The sequence below is a fragment of the Ranitomeya imitator genome, chromosome 3 (genome assembly GCF_032444005.1).
Source record: "Ranitomeya imitator isolate aRanImi1 chromosome 3, aRanImi1.pri, whole genome shotgun sequence".
NCBI lineage: Eukaryota > Metazoa > Chordata > Amphibia > Anura > Dendrobatidae > Ranitomeya > Ranitomeya imitator.
Window position 1 is genome coordinate 823,780,535 of NC_091284.1, and position 16,671 is coordinate 823,797,205.

At 44.5% G+C, this 16,671-nt stretch overlaps 1 protein-coding gene across 1 annotated transcript; it reads left to right on the top strand.

Annotated features, from left to right (window-relative positions):
* The first annotated feature begins 564 nt into the window (after window positions 1-564).
* Window positions 565-2,434, top strand: LOC138671497 (probable G-protein coupled receptor 25). The gene has a single exon (XM_069759673.1). It carries the CDS (start codon window positions 565-567, stop codon window positions 1,732-1,734), a length of 1,170 nt encoding a protein of 389 aa, XP_069615774.1. The 3' UTR covers window positions 1,735-2,434.
* Window positions 2,435-16,671: the final 14,237 nt, after the last annotated feature.

The following is a 16,671-nucleotide window of genomic DNA, read 5'->3' on the forward strand; positions in this document are numbered from 1 at the left end:
TATAAAAATGAACTGCAGTATTAATTCTCAAAATAATATTAAAAAAGTAAGTGATCCTAATGATCTAAAATAATATCAGTTAAAAATATTCTCCAAATAATATAAAAAAGCATAAGAGATCATAAGATTATTCTATAATATAGAACTACCGTAAATAATAATAATACATTAATAATACTAAAATAGACTAACACAGATATTCAAATTTGTAATACTATATTAAATAATCTAAATAATTATGCAGATGAATAATGAGCGGTAACACTTTAATTATTTTTTCTAATAGTGATTATAATAATAATAATTAATAATTTAAATGCATAAAATTAAAAAATAATCTAATTATACTGTGATATTTGAAAATTGGATTATACTTGCATTACGTTAATTAATGTCTCAGGCTATAGAAATTTTATTGAGTTTATTTAAAAAAAAATAGAAATAATAGCAAATAAATAAATAAAAAATGTTCCTCTGCAGGCAGATGTTTTGGTTGGTTATTAGTGATTGTTTATTTGCCTTGTGGGTACTGGGTGTGTAACTACAGGAAGGCACAATATATTCATGACGTACCCTTCAGATATAAAGCCCATTGCATCTCTCTGGAGTTACGCCACATCTATGCACCACCGCCACTCCCCTGCTGTTATGGCCAACGAGTCCTTGATGGGTGACTACTACCATGACTATGATGAAAACAAAACAAACTATGACTATGACTATTATGACAACGAGACTGAAGGCCGACTTCAGGAGTTGCCCCATACCCACTGGATACTGCCCACTCTCTATTCCATCTTTTTCCTCGTTGGGTTCTTCGGCAACATGGTGGTGATCACAGTGGTCTCCAAAAGAAGCTCACGCAGGGCAGACACCTTTATCTTGAACCTTGCCGTTTCCGATCTCCTCTTTGTCTTGACCTTACCTCTATGGGCCTCTGCTTTGGCACAAGGACGCCACTGGATCTTTGGGGCTTTTCTATGCCAGGCTAGTGTATTTGTCATAGCAGTCACCCGCTGTGCCAGCTCTTTGCTTATGGCGGTCATGAGCGTGGACCGATATGTTGCAGTGATAAAAGGAAAGAAAATGCACCCACTTCGCACACGGTCCTGCAGTATTGGGACTTGCTGTGGGATTTGGGGGACCTCCATTCTTGTTGGATGCCCAACGTTGGTGAGTAGGCATCTTAACCCTAGCAATCCTGCCTGTGAGGACTCCGAGTCATCGTTCAGTCTAGGATTCAAGATGGTGGTCATCTTTCTTACATTTGTCTTGCCATTTGCCGTCGTCCTCTTCTGCTACTGCCGTATGGCCAAGTACTTGTGGAACTATTTTGGCAAGCAAGTGAGGGCAATGAGGAGTACAGTGAAGCCCCGGCGTGGGCACAGCTGGCTTCGAATCGTCTCCTGTGTGGTTGGGGCTTTCTGCTTTTCTTGGCTTCCCTACAATACTGTTAATACTGTTTTAGTGATATCTAACCTGGGCATCGATATCTCCTTCACCACGAAGGGGGCCTTAGAACAAGCCCTGAGTGTCACGGCTGCTCTTGCCTTTGCCAACAGTTGCTCTAACCCACTCATCTATGCCCTCCTGGATGCCGGATTTAGGCGTCGTGCCCACCTATCCATGCCGGGGCTCTTCTCCAAGTGTCGTTCTATGGTGCCAATGCCAAGCTGGACTGTGCCAACCACTAGTATGAGTATGGAAAGTACCAGCACCTACACTGTCAACTAATGAACATACAAGTCTATCAAGACAAGACCATGAGTTCCAGAACTTTTTGAATGCACTTAACGAGTATCTGCTCAATAATGCTCTATAAACAAAGATATGGAACATTGTTTGGCATGCTGTAAAATATACTTGGAAGAACCCAAATGTTTTCAATGGACTCATAAGTGATCTAGCTGGAAGTAACAGGGGCCAAAAACCCAGATATGGAGTCTGGTGCCTAATTTGGACACTGTGGTGCCCCCTGATGGTGAGAATATGACTTCTGTATATAGAGATATTTACTAATGGGGTCAAATAATCATAGATGTAAAATAGTAATATCAGACATCGTACTGCATGACAATGATGTCCCACCATATATTTGTGTGCATAAATGTAAAAAAAATTACTAATTTCCAGGCAGCTGAGTGTTGTTTGATGTTATCTCGTCCCTGTAGAGCTGCTTTAGCTTTCCCCTATGCTCAGGCCAGATTTTGGGTGGTTGCTTTGGTCACCTACATTCTTCGCACCTCAGGGACTGTTAAAACAAATTCATAGTGTGAACGCCGTAACAAACAGTGTTTCGTATCTCAGCTTCCTAGTGTTTGTGACACAGATAAAATGATTTGTAGTCAATGTAATTTCCATGTTTTGTATGATATTATTCTATATAATCAAAGCAAATATTCTACTGGATGTCAATTATTATATCAAGAACTAGCTGATGTTACATTGTAATAAACTAATTTTAATTTTTGGAAAATGTGGCTAATTTGCCTTTAAATTATTTTTTTGAGGATATTGTTTCTTTACTCAAGTGTAACCATCTGTAGTAGAAATAAAGGACTCATGGTAGATTTGACCAAAGGAGAATACTAAGGTGTTTGGAATGGTAAAGGTGAATATAAGATAATAAGCACTTACCTGGGTTCTTCTGAAAAATGTAAATCTATGGCCAAAAAGCTGGTCGTAATAAAGGCAGTACGTCTGTGGGAAGGGAGGTCCTGACTGGTGGAGTTCTCACTGGTAGTCCTGGCTGTTGGAGTAGTGATCGGAGTTCTCGCTGGTAGTCCTGGCTGTGGGAGTAGTGATCGGAGTTCTCGCTGGTAGTCCTGGCTGTGGGAGTAGTGGTCATAGCTGGTTTCCTGGTTAAATGGCAGAGACCTGACTTGTGAAGTCCTGACTGATGAAGATCTTTCTGGTGGTTTAGTGTGGATGACAGTTTCTTGGATGGTGGTCCTGACTGGTGATGTCTTGGCTGGTGGTCTTGGTGAAATTGTAACTGATGAAGTTCTTTCTGGTGGTAATAACTTGTGGTGCCCTTGCTGGTTGTCCTTACTAGTGGAAGTTTGGCTGGATATATTGACTGGTAGACTTCTGGCTGTTGGAGTAGAGGTTGTAGCTGGTGTCCCATGTAGGTGGCAGAGATTTGACTTGTATAGTCCAGACAGATGGAGTTCTGACTCGTTGTCTAAGGTGGATGTGAGAATCTTGGATGGTGGTCCTGACTGATGACATATTGGCTGGTGGTCTTGGTGGATTGTAACTAGTGAAGTTCTTTCTGGTGGTCATAACTGGTTGAGCCCTTGCTGTTTGTCCTTACTAGTGGAATTTTGGCTGGAGATATTGACTGGTAGATTTCTGGATGTTGGTCTTGACTAGTGGTTGTAGCTGATGTCTTAGGTAGGGGTCAGAGACCCGACTTGTGTAGTTCAGACAGATGGAGTCCTGACTAGTGGTCCAGGATGGATGACAGCATCATTGGTGGTGGTCTGTGGTTTTGACATGTGAACTCTTGGTTGGGAGTCCTGATTGGTGGATTCCTGGCTGGTCATTCTTACTGCTGGTGTTCTGACTGGTGGTCCTACTGACTGGTTAAGTTTCAAGTAGTGGTCCTGATGGATAAAATCCTGACTGGTGGAATTCCATCTGATGATCCTCACTGGTGAAAATTTGAAGGGTAATCATGGCTATTGGAGATCTGTCTGGAGGACCTGATTGGTGGAGTCTTAAGTGGTGGTCCTTTATGGTAAAAATATGTTATGTAAAGTTCTCAATGAAGGTTTCTGCAGCTGGACCTGGCAGGTATACTCCGCACTGGTCTTGACTGGTACAGTTCTGTCTGGTGGACCTGACTATTGGAGTTCTAAAAGGTTGTCCTGTTGGTTAATTCTGACTGTCGAAGTCCTGATTGCTGGTGCTCGAGGAGTGGCAGAGTCCTGATTGGTAGTTCTGGCTGGTAGACCTGATTATTGGAGTCGTAAGTGGTGGTCTTGGCTGGTGAAGTCCTGGCTGCTGGTGTAGACTGGTGGACTTCTGTATGGTGGATCTGACTATTGGAGTTCTATGTGATGGTCCGGGCTGGTAGTTCTGGCTGGTGAAGTCGTGACTACTGGTTCTGTAGAAGTGGTAGAGACCAGGCTGACTGAATTTAGACACATTACTATGTTTCACGCCTCTCATCTCAGGCTGGTGAGAACCCGACCTCTATGTCACCTTGAGTGACTCATACGACGGTGGTGACTAGAAGCCACATAGGTTCCCAGTTTTACTCAAATTCTGTCTCTGCCACCCGATGATGGGTAACTTCTTCATTCTCACACTGTGACTGACCTGGAACTGATACAAAGTAACTCAGAGCAAAACCAGTGAACTCCTCATGGTACAGAGCAATACATTCTCACTGTGCCCACAGATGTCTACTGGTACCACCATGGAAAATACGACTGAATGGCAACTTGGGCTTCATCTACTCTGCCTTGTGTCTGCGACTCATCTGTTCTCATGAGGGTCTTTTTTAGAATGGTTTCATCTATGGTACTTTAGTTAGCGTTGAGATGTAAACTCGAATGTTATTAATAATTGGAAGCGGCAACATGGCCATGACATTAATCATCAATAGCTATATGCCACAGTGACAATGATCACCATTATTAGTGAAGAAGGTCTGGTCAGGGGTCTGCATTAATTAAAGTATTGGGGGCTGTATTTAGGGGCTCTGGGGTCTGTAGGTCAGTATTAGTTAAGGGAGTTTGTTTTGTGCTCTGTATTTAGAACATTCTTGGGTCTGAATTAATTTAGGCAGTCTGGTTTATTGTCTGTATTTAATGTGTTTAGTATTGGGTCTATATGTAATCGGCTTATTGGGGTCTCTAGTAGGTTGGACTGGTTTGTTCTGGCTTCTGTATTAATCTTAAGTCTGGGGTCTGGGTTCTGGTCTGGGGTCTGTATTGGATTAGGTGGTCTGGTCTTGGTGTCTATATTTCTTAAAAGGATCTGTATTTGTCTGTGTGGGTTGGTCTGGGGGGTTTGAAGAAATTAAAGGATCTCTTGTATGATCTCTATTCACCTAGACAATCTGGACATGGGTGTGTATTAGTTTAGAGGGTCTAGTCGAGAGTCTGGGATTAGGGGTCTGGTCTGGGGTCTGTACTGGTTCACTTAACTTTTAAAGGTTGTTTTTCTATGGCTCTGCTTGGAGTTCATATTTAGAGAGTCTGGGGTCTGAATTTGTTTATTCTGTGTGGTATGGAGTCTATATAAGCTTAAAAATGTGATCTGGGATCTATATCAGTTCAGGGTCACTATTCTGTGCTATTTTATATATATAGGGGGTCTGGACTAGGGTCTGAATTAGGGGGTGGTTTTGTATTTTGTAGTTTGATTTGTTGTCTGTATTTGGGGCTTTGGGGGTTTGTATTTGTTTTAGGATTCTAGTCTGGGGTCTGATATTATTTCCAATAAAGGATAAAGGTTGCTGTAGAAATGAGTCTAAGTGTTAGGCTCACTAGGTGAGGTGGATCCTCTAAGACCAAGGTCAAGGTGGGCACAAGTACGATGGGCGTTGGTGCACCAAGCACTTGGAAAGCAGGTAGCAGAGGTACTGGAGATCGCAGAGAGGAAGCAGAGGTCCTGGAAGCCGCAGGCAGACCAGAGACATCTGGGAGACTGCAGATAGGTAGCAAAGGTCCTGGAAGACTGCAGACAGGTATCAGAGGTACTGGAAGCTGCAGTCAGACAGGAGACGTTCTGGAGACCACGGACAGGTTGCAGAGATTCAGGAAGATCACAGACAGGTTAGCAGAGGTACTGGAAATTGCAGGCAGACAGCAGAGGTCCTTGATGACTAGGAACACGTAGCAGACAGAAATCCCAACGTGGAGCACAACAGAGTTCAGCGAAGCCTGGATCAGACGTCTTCTCTGCAAACCCTGCAGTCATCAGGAGAAGCCATTCTGGGACGGCTGGAGAAGAAAAGGAATGAGAATGTCTACACTAAGAGAAAATGTTGCCTGTGACTCTCTGGATTTACATAGGGACCCCAATATCTATTTATCTGTCTATCTCAAAAACTGGAGATACATTAGACGGACAGATGGATGGATGGAGGAACAGGTGGATGGATTTTTCATGGCATTAGCTGGTGGTGACCTCCTGACCAATTTTAGATGACTATATGAGGCAGTCTGTCATAAATAACAAGTCACTTTACTTTCTGCCATTAATCTCAGACAGCGTTAAGGGCAAAGAGTGAGTTTTACAGTTGTGGTTTTCGCCCAGACTGGCAGCAGCGACAGAACACACTCCCCCTCCATTACTGATAATTGGAAGGACATCTTCGTTCTGCATTTTATAAACTGACAGTCGAGGATGTGGCTCAGACAGAAACCTCAAGCGAAGACAGTGCAAGAGGGAAACAACAGAATCTACAGACAGACAAAGAAGATCATCATCAAAGACAAGTCTGAGGGTTATACTGAGTCATGGGGGCGGCACGGTGCCCGGACACATCGTGTGTACATGGACTACAGGTACAAACAACAGCACAACAATGCCCAGCCTGAATCTTACAGAAGATGGTACATTGTTACTTAGTCATTATGTCTGAAGCTCCAGGACAGGCAGATGATCAGCTAAGGAGCTGTAAGCCTTTTAGGTTTCCCCCAAGTTCAACCCAACATATTTATCAGCAATGTGTAAAGTACCCGATATTTCCAGTAAAACCACAGCAGAAACACATCAGGAACTGGTAGAAGAAAGTCATCACACTACTGCTAAGCGTCAGACAAAATGATGAAATTCTTCACTGTGGAACTAAAATAGCAACTAATTTCTACATAAGTAGATTCAGCCAGAATGTCCTCAGTGACAACCCGGGACCCTCCAAAATGAGAGTTAGAGTTCTCCAAAAGTCAGAGATCTCCCATAATATCATCCTTGGTGTTCTCATAGACAGTGATAATCAGAGACCTATCCTAATAGCTAGAGTTCCCCCATAAATAGTGACAGACCGAAACCATCACAGGTTTTCCTTATGAGTGGACAGTGAAAGCAGGACTCACAGGCTTTCTCTATGAGTGGGAGGAGGAAACAGGACTCACAGGCTTTCTCTATGAGTGGGAGGAGGAAGCAGGGCTCGCAGGCTGTCTATATGCGTGGGTCGAGGAAGCAGGACTCACAGGCTTTCTCTATGAGTGGGTGGAGGAAGCAGGACTCACAGGCTTTCTCTATGAGTGGGTGAGAGAAAAAGGACTCAGGCTTTTTCTATGAGTGGGTAGACAAGCAGGACTCACAGGCTTTCTCTATAAGTTGGCGGAAGAATCAGGACTCGTAGGCTTTCTCTATAAGTTGGCGGAAGAAGCAGGACTTACAGTCTTTCTCTATGAGTGGGTGGGGGAAGCGGGACTCACAGGCTTTCTCTATGAGTGGGAGGAGGAAGCAGGACTCACAGGCTTTCTCTATGAGTGGGTGGAGGAAGCAGGACTCGCAGGCTTTCTCTATGAGTGGGTGAGAGAAGAAGGACTCAGGCTTTTTCTATGAGTGGGTAGACAAGCAGGACTCACAGGCTTTGTCTATAAGTTGGCGGAAGAATCAGGACTCGTAGGCTTTCTCTATAAGTTGGCGGAAGAAGCAGGACTCACAGGCTTTCTCTATGAGTGGGTGGGGGAAGCGGGACTCACAGACCTTCTCTATGAGTGGGTGGAGGAAGCAGGACTCACAGGCTTTCTCTATGAGTGAGTGGAGGAAGCAGGACTCACAGGCTTTCTCTATGAGTGGGTGGAGGAAACAGGACTCACAGGCTTTCTCTATGAGTGGGTGGAGGAAGCAGGACTCGCAGGCTGTCTATATGCGTGGGTGGAGGAAGCAGGACTCACAGGCTTTCTATATGAGTGGGTGGAGGAAGCAGGACTCGCAGGCTGTCTATATGCGTGGGTTGAGGAAGCAGGACTCACAGGCTTTATCTGTGAATTGAAGGAGGAAGCTGGACTCACAGGCTTTCTCTATGAGTGGGTGGGAAAAGCAGGAGTCACATGTTTTCTCTATGAGTGGGAGGAGAAAGCAGGACTTACAGGCTTTCTCTATGAGTGGGTGGAGGAAGTAGGACTCAAAAGCTTCTTCTACAAGTGGGTTGAGAAAGCAGGACTCACAGGCTTTCTCTATGAATGGATGGGAGATGCAGGCTTTCTCTATGTGTGGGTGGAGGAAGCAGGACTCACAGACCTCTATGAATGGGCAGAGGAAACAGAACTCACAGGCTTTCGTTATGAGTGGATGGGAGAGGCAGGACTCACAGGCTTTCTCTATGAGTGGGTGAGAGAAGAAGGACTCACAGGCTTTTTCTATGAGTGGGTAGACAAGCAGGACTCACAGGCTTTCTCTATAAGCTGGCGGAAGAATCAGGACTCGTAGGCTTTCTCTATAAGTTGGCGGAAGAAGCAGGACTCACAGGCTTTCCCTATGAGTGGGTGGAGGAAGCAGGACTCACAGGCTTTCTGTATGAGTGGGTGAGAGAAGCAGGACTCACAGGCTTTCACTATGAGTGGGTGGGGAAGCTGGACTCACAGACCTTCTCTATGAGCGGGTGGGGGAAGCGGGACTCACAGACCTTCTCTATGAGTGGGTGAGAGAAGCAGGACTCACAGGCTTTCACTATGAGTGGGTGAGAAAAGCAGGACTCACAGGCTTTCACTATGAGTGGGTGGGGGAAGCTGGACTCACAGACCTTCTCTATGAGCGGGTGGGGGAAGCGGGACTCACAGAACTTCTCTATGAGTGGGTGGAGGAAGCAGGACTCACAGGCTTTCTCTATGAGTGGGTGAGAGAAGCAGGACTCACAGGCTTTCACTATGAGTGGGTGAGAGAAGCAGGACTCACAGGCTTTCACTATGAGTGGGTGGGGGAAGCTGGACTCACAGACCTCTATGAGCGGTTGGAGGAAGCAGGAATCACAGGCTTTCTCTATGAGTGGGTGAGGGATGTAGGACTCACAGGCTTTCTCTATAAGTTGGCGTAAGAAGCAGGACTCGTAGGCTTTCTCTATAAGTTGGCAGAAGAAGCAGGACTCACAGGCTTTCTCTATGAGTGGGTGGGGGAAGCGGGACTCACAGACCTTCTCTATGAGTGGGTGGAGGAAGCAGGACTCACAGGCTGTCTCTATGAATGGGTGAAGGATGCAGGACTCACAGGCTTTCTCTATAAGTTGGAGGAAGAAGCAGGATTCACAAACCTTCTCTGAGTGGGTGGAGGAAGCAGGGCTCACAGGCTTTCTCTATGAGTGGGTGAGGGATGCAGGACTCACAGGCTTTCTCTATAAGTTGGCGGAAGAAGCAGGATTCACAGACCTTCTCTGAGTGGGTGGAGGAAGCAGGACTCACAGGCTTTCTCTATGAGTGGGTGGAGGAAGCAGGGCTCACAGGCTTTCTCTATGAGTGGGTGAGGGATGCAGGACTCACAGGCTTTCTCTATAAGTTGGCGGAAGAAGCAGGATTCACAGACCTTCTCTGAGTGGGTGGAGGAAGCAGGACTCACAGGCTTTCTCTATGAGAGGGTGGAGGAAGCAGGGCTCACAGGCTTTCTCTATGACATCATGCAACAAGTAAATAACCTTTTGCTTGAACATGAAATAATTAAATATTAGAACACCCCCCCTCAGCTCAGCAGCTGCCCTTGTCCTGTGCCGCCCACAGATATAGGAAGGAGAATCATATTTAGTAAGTTGCCTACCCGAGGGCATTGGAGGTTATAAAGAGACACTTATGCACATTTGTCCTGACCCTCCCCAGTGTAATCTGCTTCCATATAATAACAGATGGCTCCGGCAGATTCTCCGGTCACCCTGAGATTCGTCTCATGGCGGAATATTCCAAGCCAGGTCTGTAATTAGCACAAACCATCAGGATCAAACATTGCCCTCATTTCACCCTGCAGCTTCTTCTAGGCAATAGACATGGCCGCGACCTGATACCTGTATTTATATGGAAGTCAAGCTTAACCCCTTTATGACTGGGCCATTTTGTATTTTATTCCCTTCATCATCTATCAGGAGCTGAGGCTTTGATTTTATTTTTCCTTCTCTATAACAAGAGGAGGATTTGTTTTGTACTGGATGAATTGAATGACACCGATCACTTTATTATATAACTGTACTGAAAAACAGGAAAAAATTCTATTTAGAGTGCAATTATGAAAAATTTATATTTTGGTTTTTTTTGGGTGGGGGAGCTGTTTTTATTGTGATAATAGATTCAGTAAAAATGACCTGGTGCTACGATTCTCTGGGTCTGTTCGATTTCGGGGATATAAAACTTGTATAGTTTATTTTTACTTAAGTGTGAAAAAAATGTGATATTTGTAGAAAAAACCTTGGTTGGTGTCGTCATTTACTCATTTTCTTTTCATTTTCTCCATCGATGGAGCAATGGTGATGTGTAACCGGAGGACATTTTTATTGGTTCCACTTTGGATTACACAGGATGTTTTGATCACTTTTCATTGCATTATTGGGGGGCAGATGTAGTGACTGAAAATGGCGAGTTGGTGCTTTAACTTTTTTATATCTTTAAACCTTTTTTTTTAATTCCCATTAGGGGAGTTTAATGTTTTTTCTTCAAATCATATTCATGTCTGCCTCCCTTACAGGAGGACTGCAGCTGACACTATTATGGGGACACGTCTGCCTCTCTTATAGGAGGAGTGTAGCTTGCACTATTATGGGGGCACTCTTTTGAAAAATATGGAATATGGAAATATGGCAGTTGTTGAGGGGAGCTCGAGGAGCTTACAGTTGTGCTCAAAAGTTTACATACCCCGGCAGCATTTTTGCTTTCTTGGCCTTTTTTCAGAGAATATGAATGATGACACCAAAATACCCTGGCGGTATGTTCAGGCACAGACAGGTTGAAAAGTCGACCCTTAGGAAACTTACAGCCTGGAATCAAGTCAATAGCACAATCGCAGTCCCTGTGCGGTGGAAGGGAACTGGACTTGGGCTCATCAAATACATCCTGAAAATCAGACAAAAACTCTGGAATTTCAGAAGAGGAAGAAGAGGAGATTGACATCAAAGGAACATCATTATGAACCCCCCGACAACCCCAACTAGTCACAGACATGGACTTCCAGTCCAACACAGGATTATGTACCTGCAACCATGGAAAACCCAGCACGATAGCATCATGCAAATTATGTAACACCAGAAATCGACAATCTTCCTGATGGGCTGGCGCCATGCACATGGTCACCTGTGTCCATAACTGGGGCTTATTTTTAGCCAAGGGTGTAGCATCAATGCCCCTCAAAGGAATAGGGCTCTGCAAAGGCTGCAAGGGAAAGCCACAACGTCTGGCAAATTCTAAGTCTATTAAGTTCAAGGCGGCGCCTGAATCCACAAACGCCATGACAGAAAATGATGACAATGAGCAGATCAAGGACACAGATAACAGAAATTTAGGTTGTACAGTACTGATGGTAATTGAACTGGCGATCCTCTTTGTCCGCTTAGGGCAGACTGAAATGACATGAGAAGCATCGCCACAATAATAACACAACCCATTCTGACGTCTGAATCCTTGTCGTTCTGTTCTAGACAGAATCCTATCACACTGCATTGGCTCAGGAATCTGCTCTGAGGACAACGCCACAGCGCGCACAGTTCTGCGCTCCCGCAAGTGCCGGTCAATCTGAATGGCCAGAGACATAGAATCACTCAGACCAGAAGGCGAGGGAAACCCCACCATGACATCTTTAACGGATTCAGAAAGACCCCTTCTAAAAATTGCCGCCAAAGAATCATTATTCTATTTAGTCAACACAGACCATTTTCTGAATTTCTGACAATACAATTCTGCCGCCTCTTGACCCTGAGACAGGGCCAACAAGGTCTTCTCAGCTTGATCCACAGAATTAGGTTCATCATATAATAATCCCAAAGCCTTAAAAAAGGAGTCTATATTAAGTAAAGCCGGATTCCCAGATTCCAGGGAAAACGCCCAATCCTGCGGGTCGCCACGCAGCAGGGAGATTACGATTTTTACCTGCTGAATGGAATCACCGGAGGATCGAGTTCTCAGAGCAAAAAAACAGTTTACAGTTGTTTTTAAAACTCAAAAATTTGGACCTGTCACCAGAAAACAAATCAGGAGCAGGAATCTTCGGTTCTAAAGCAGGAGTCTGAACAATATAATCTCTACCCTAGCAGCAAGCTGGTCTACACGAGAAGCTATTTCCTGAACATTCATGGTAGCACAAAGCTCCTCAGCCACCCAGAGATTAAGAGGGAAGAGAACAGAAAGCAGACTGAAGAAAAAAAAAATGGCTCAACACCTTTCTTCCCTTCTTCTGAGAGGCATTTAACTCATTATTGGCCAGTTGTACTGTTATGATCCGGTGACCTTGGAGCAGCATGAAAACTTTCACTAGAGTAGGTGGTCACTATACTGACCGCAAATCCTGAACTTAACACCGCAACTAGAAATAGCCGTGGAGTGTACCTAACCAATCCTAGACACCTCGTCACAGCCGGAGGACTAAATACCCCTAAAGATGGAAATAGGAATACTATCTTGCCTCAGAGCAGAACCCCAAAGGATAGACAGCCCCCCACAAATATTGGCGGTGAGTCAGAGAGGAAAAAACATACACAGGCAGAAAAACAGGATTTAGCACAAGAGGCCACTCTAGCTAAAATAGGACAGGATAGGACAGAGTTCTGTGCGGTCAGTATTAAAACCCTTCAAAAAAATCCACAGCAGAATATACAAAAACTTCCTCCATCTAACTAAAGACGTAGGAGCGTAAATCTGCAACTCCAGCAAATCCTACATTCAGAGCAGGAATACAATCAAAAACAAGCACACAGCCTGTGTGCCACAGAAAAAGAAACAGACACTTATCTTTGCCGAAATGGCAACCAAGCAGGAGAAGCCAGAAAGAGATCCATCATATCCCAAAAAACATTGACAACTGGCAAGGACTAATGAGTCCTGCAAGCCCAAATACCCCAGTCAGAGCTGCAATTAGCAGATACACCTGTCCAAGACTGCAGCCCAGGAACAACTGCATTACCATCTACTACCACCAGAGGGAGCTCAAAAGCAGAATTCACAACAGTAACCTGTCTACTGACTCCTCAGCTACGCACCCAGGTGTAATGACTGAGTGAAGCCTATGTTATACTGTGGAGTCCTGCGCTCTACAGACTGGCGCAGCCATACGGCATCCCATGGATACAGAGTATATGAAGAGTTGTTACATAAAGCTACTGATACCACAAAGGAGATGTCATCATCTGCCCCAAGGATGAACACACCAACACCACATCTGCTCCATAAATGTCTCTCTGGCCAATGGTGGCAGAGGACCAAACATGAGACTCCTCCATAGAGACAATACAGACATGAGAGATGAGCAGACAAGAGAGGTGTCCCAAAAAAAGGGGAGGAAGAGAGAGAGATAGAGACAGCCGGGGAAAGATGGTGAAAGGAGAGGGAAAAAGAGATAAAAAACCAAGAGAAGAAAGTGGGACACAGAGGACGGAGAGACAAAGGGAGATGAGAATGGAAAGAGAAAAAAGGGAGGGAGAGAAATATAGAAAAAGAGGGAGAGATGAAGGAGAATGGAGAAAGAAAGAGACTGGAAGAGACAGGCAGTGGGAGAGAGAGAAAAAGAGAGAAAGGAAAATAAAGAGGAGATGGGAAAAGAGACACAGGAAGCAAAATAAAGAAAGGGTAGACAAAAAGAAAAACAGTGAGAAAGAGAAGAAAAATGAAAAAGAACGGGAGAGAAAAAGAGAAGGGAAAATAAAGAGGTGAGAGAGACGGAGAAAGAGGAAGGAACATAAAGTAAAAAGGGGTGATATAAAGAAAGAGAGGGAGAGAAAAAGAGGGAAAATAGAGACAGAAAGAGAAAAGGTAGAAGAGAAAATAAAGAGATATTGGACAGAAAGAGAAAGATGAGGCAAAATAAGGAAAATGAAAGAGGAGAGAAACAGAGAGGAAAATAGAGAAGGGAAAACAGAGGTGGTGGAGAGAAAGAAAGGAAAGAGAAGCATGCGAGAGGTGGGAAAGAAAGAGCGACTGAGCATGAGAGAGAGAAGGACCAGGAAAGACAGAAAAAGTGAGGGGGAAGAGGTTTTCTCGTCATTCAGAAGACAAAGACAGTGTGAAGTTACCTACTCATGGCAGGAGGAAGATGTCGCTGATACCGCAGGGCTCTGGGACATTTTATACCCATTTTGGTTACATCCATTTTATATACAAAGGACCGAACACAATTACATAGTTAATGACAACGGAGCAGTCAGCAGAAGGTTACAGTTGTGCTCAAAATTTTACATACCCCGGCAGAATTTTTGCTTTCTTGGCCTTTTTTTCAGAGAATATGAATGATAACACCAAAACCTTTTCTCCACTCATGGTTAGTGGTTGGGTGAAGCCGTTTATTGTCAAACTAATGTGTTTTCTCTTTTTAAATCATAGTGACAAATCAAAACATCCAAATGACCCTGATCCAAAGTTCACACACCCTGGTGATTTTGGCCTGATAACATGCACAGAAGTTGACACAAATGGGTGTGAATGGCTACTAATGGTAACATCCTCATCTGTGACCTGTTTGCTTGTAATCAGTGAGTGTGCATAAAATCTTTGTGAGTTTCTGGGATCCAGACAGACTCTTGCATCTTTCATCCTGCCACTGATGTTTCTGGATTGTGAGTCATGGAGAAAGCAAAAGAATTGTCAATGGATCTACAGGAAAAGGTAGTTGAACTGTATAAAACAGGAAAGGGATACAAAACGATATCCAAGAAATTGATAATGCCAGTCAGCAGCGTTCACACTGTGATTAACGAATGGAAAATCAGGGGCTCAGTTTCAAGCTGCACAATAAGGAGGCACTTGAAAAAAAATGGGCAGCATGGTCGAGTCGCCAGAAGAAAGCCATTACTGCACAAATTCTACAAAGTATCTTGCCTACAACACGCCAAACAGCACAGAGACAAGACTCAAAACTTCTGTAACAAGGTAATTTGGAGTGACGAGACCAAAATTGAACTTTTTAGCCACAACCATAAACGTTACATTTGGAAAGAGGTCAACAAGGCCTATGATGAAAGAAACACCATTCCTACTGTAAAGCATGGAGGTGGATCGCTGATGTTTTGGGGATGTATGAGTTACAAAGGCACAGGAAACTTGGCCAAAGTTGAAGGAAAGATGAATGCAGCACGTTATCAGCAAATACTGGAACAAAATTTGCAATCATCAGCCCCGAAGCTGCGCATGGGACGTACTTGGATGTTCCAACATGACAACGATCCAAAACACAAGGTCAAGTCGACCTGCTATTGGCTACAGTAGAATAAAGTGAAGGGTTCTGGAGTGGCCATCTCAATCTCCTGACCTCAATATCATTAAGCCACTCTGGGGAGATCTCAAGTGCGCAGTTCATGCTAGACAGCCCAGGAATTTAGCTGTAATCCTTTAAAGAATCATGCTAATTACATGTTATAGCCCGTATAGCCTTGCATGCAGCCTCTAAGTGTTCCAACTCAAAGCTTTTTCTAAAAGTTCTCCTACCTAGCCTGATTGACAGCTCCTCAATGTCCCTCCTCTTTGTTGCTGCAAAATCTCTGCCCACCTAACCTTACTGACTGCTCCTCAATGTCCCTCCTTGCTGCTGCTGAATCTCCACCTATCTAACCTTGCTGACTGATACTCTGAGTCTGTCCTCCCTGCTGCTACTGAATCTTTACTAAACTGACCTTACTGACTGCTCCTCTGAGACTGTCTTCCATGCTGCTGAATCTTCATCCATCTAACCTTCATGACTGCTCCTCAATGTCCCTCCTCCTTGCTAATGATGAATTTCCATCCATCTAACCTTGATGAGAGCTCCTTAGTGTCCCTCCTCCTTGCTGCTGAGTCTCCACTCATCTAATCTTACTGACAGCTCCTCAGTGTCTCTCTTCCCTGCTCCTGAATCTCCATACATCCAACCTTACTGACTGCTCCTCAGTGTCCTTCCTCTCCGCTGCTGCTGAAATTCCACCCATCAAACCTTACTGGATGCTCCTCAGTGTCCCTCCTCCCTGCTACTGCTTAATCTCCACCCATCTAACTTTACTGACTGCTCTTCAGTTTCTCACCTCCCTGTTACTGTTGAATCTCCACGCATCTAAACTTATTGTCTAATCCTCAATGTCCCTCCTCCCTTCTGCTGAATCTCCTCATCTAGCCTTACTGACAGATCCTCAATGTGCCTCCTCCCTGTTACTGTTGAATATCCACCCATCTAAACTTACTGTCAGATCCTCAATGTCCCTCCTCCCTTCTGCTGACTCTCTACTCATCTAGCCTTACTATCAGATCCTCAATGTGCCTCCTCCCTGCTGCTGAATCTCCACCCATGTAACCTTACTGACTGCTCCTCAGTGTACCTCCTCTCTGCTGCTGAATCTCCACTCATCTAACCTTACTGACTGATCTTCAGTGTCCCTCCTCCCTGCTGCTGAATCTCCACCCAGCTTACTGACTGCTCCTCAGTATCCCTCCTCTCTGCTGCTGAATCTCCACTCATCTAATCTTACTGACTGTTCCTCAGTGTCCCTCCTCTCTGCTGCTGAATCTCCACTCATCTAATCTTACTGACTGATCTTCAGTATCCCTCCTCTCTGCTGCT